The 494-nt window shown below is 70.4% G+C and overlaps 1 protein-coding gene across 1 annotated transcript in view; it reads left to right on the forward strand.

Annotated features, from left to right (window-relative positions):
- The first annotated feature begins 212 nt into the window (after window positions 1–212).
- Window positions 213–494, forward strand: part of REXO1 (REX1, RNA exonuclease 1 homolog (S. cerevisiae)) — a 27,006-nt gene continuing 26,724 nt past the window's right edge. The window contains exon 1 of the mRNA XM_008581190.1: window positions 213–360. Within this exon, the coding sequence (XP_008579412.1) occupies window positions 213–360 (148 nt within the window). The remainder of the gene's footprint in view (window positions 361–494) is intronic.

Here is a 494-nt window from a genome sequence, read left to right on the forward strand (position 1 = left end):
GGTGTAAACACTAGGTAACGCACCTGTGGATTTCCCCGGTACAGGTTAAGACCCGCCCGCAGGACTCACCTCGTCCAGCAGAGGGCGATTTAAGGTGCTATGCTAACGACACGCAAATGAGATGCAAATGAGCCACAGCCCGGCCCAGAGGGGCTTTTTCTGGTCAGGCGCGCCGTGGACATCCCAGGCGCCTTAGGGGCCCGGGCTTCAAGATGGCGCCGCTGCCGCCGCGGAGAGCCGAGCGGAGGCGCCGGCGAGGCTCCGAGACACCGCAGGCAGGGCAGCCCGCACCCTCCATACCTCTTCCCGCGGCCGCCTGTCCCAGCCCAAGGGCCCGCCCCCGCTTTCGGTCCCGAGGGAGTAGGTGTTTCTGAGCAGGCGCGCGGCGGACAGCCCCTCCCGGGGTCCCTTGCGGCGGCGTCCCGGGGGCCTCCGGGGGCCTCGGAGCAAGATGGCGGCGGCGGCGGCGGGGTCCGTGAGGCGCGGGCGGCGGC

The sequence above is a fragment of the Galeopterus variegatus genome, unplaced genomic scaffold, assembly GCF_000696425.1.
Source record: "Galeopterus variegatus unplaced genomic scaffold, G_variegatus-3.0.2 Scaffold2290, whole genome shotgun sequence".
Lineage (NCBI taxonomy): Eukaryota > Metazoa > Chordata > Mammalia > Dermoptera > Cynocephalidae > Galeopterus > Galeopterus variegatus.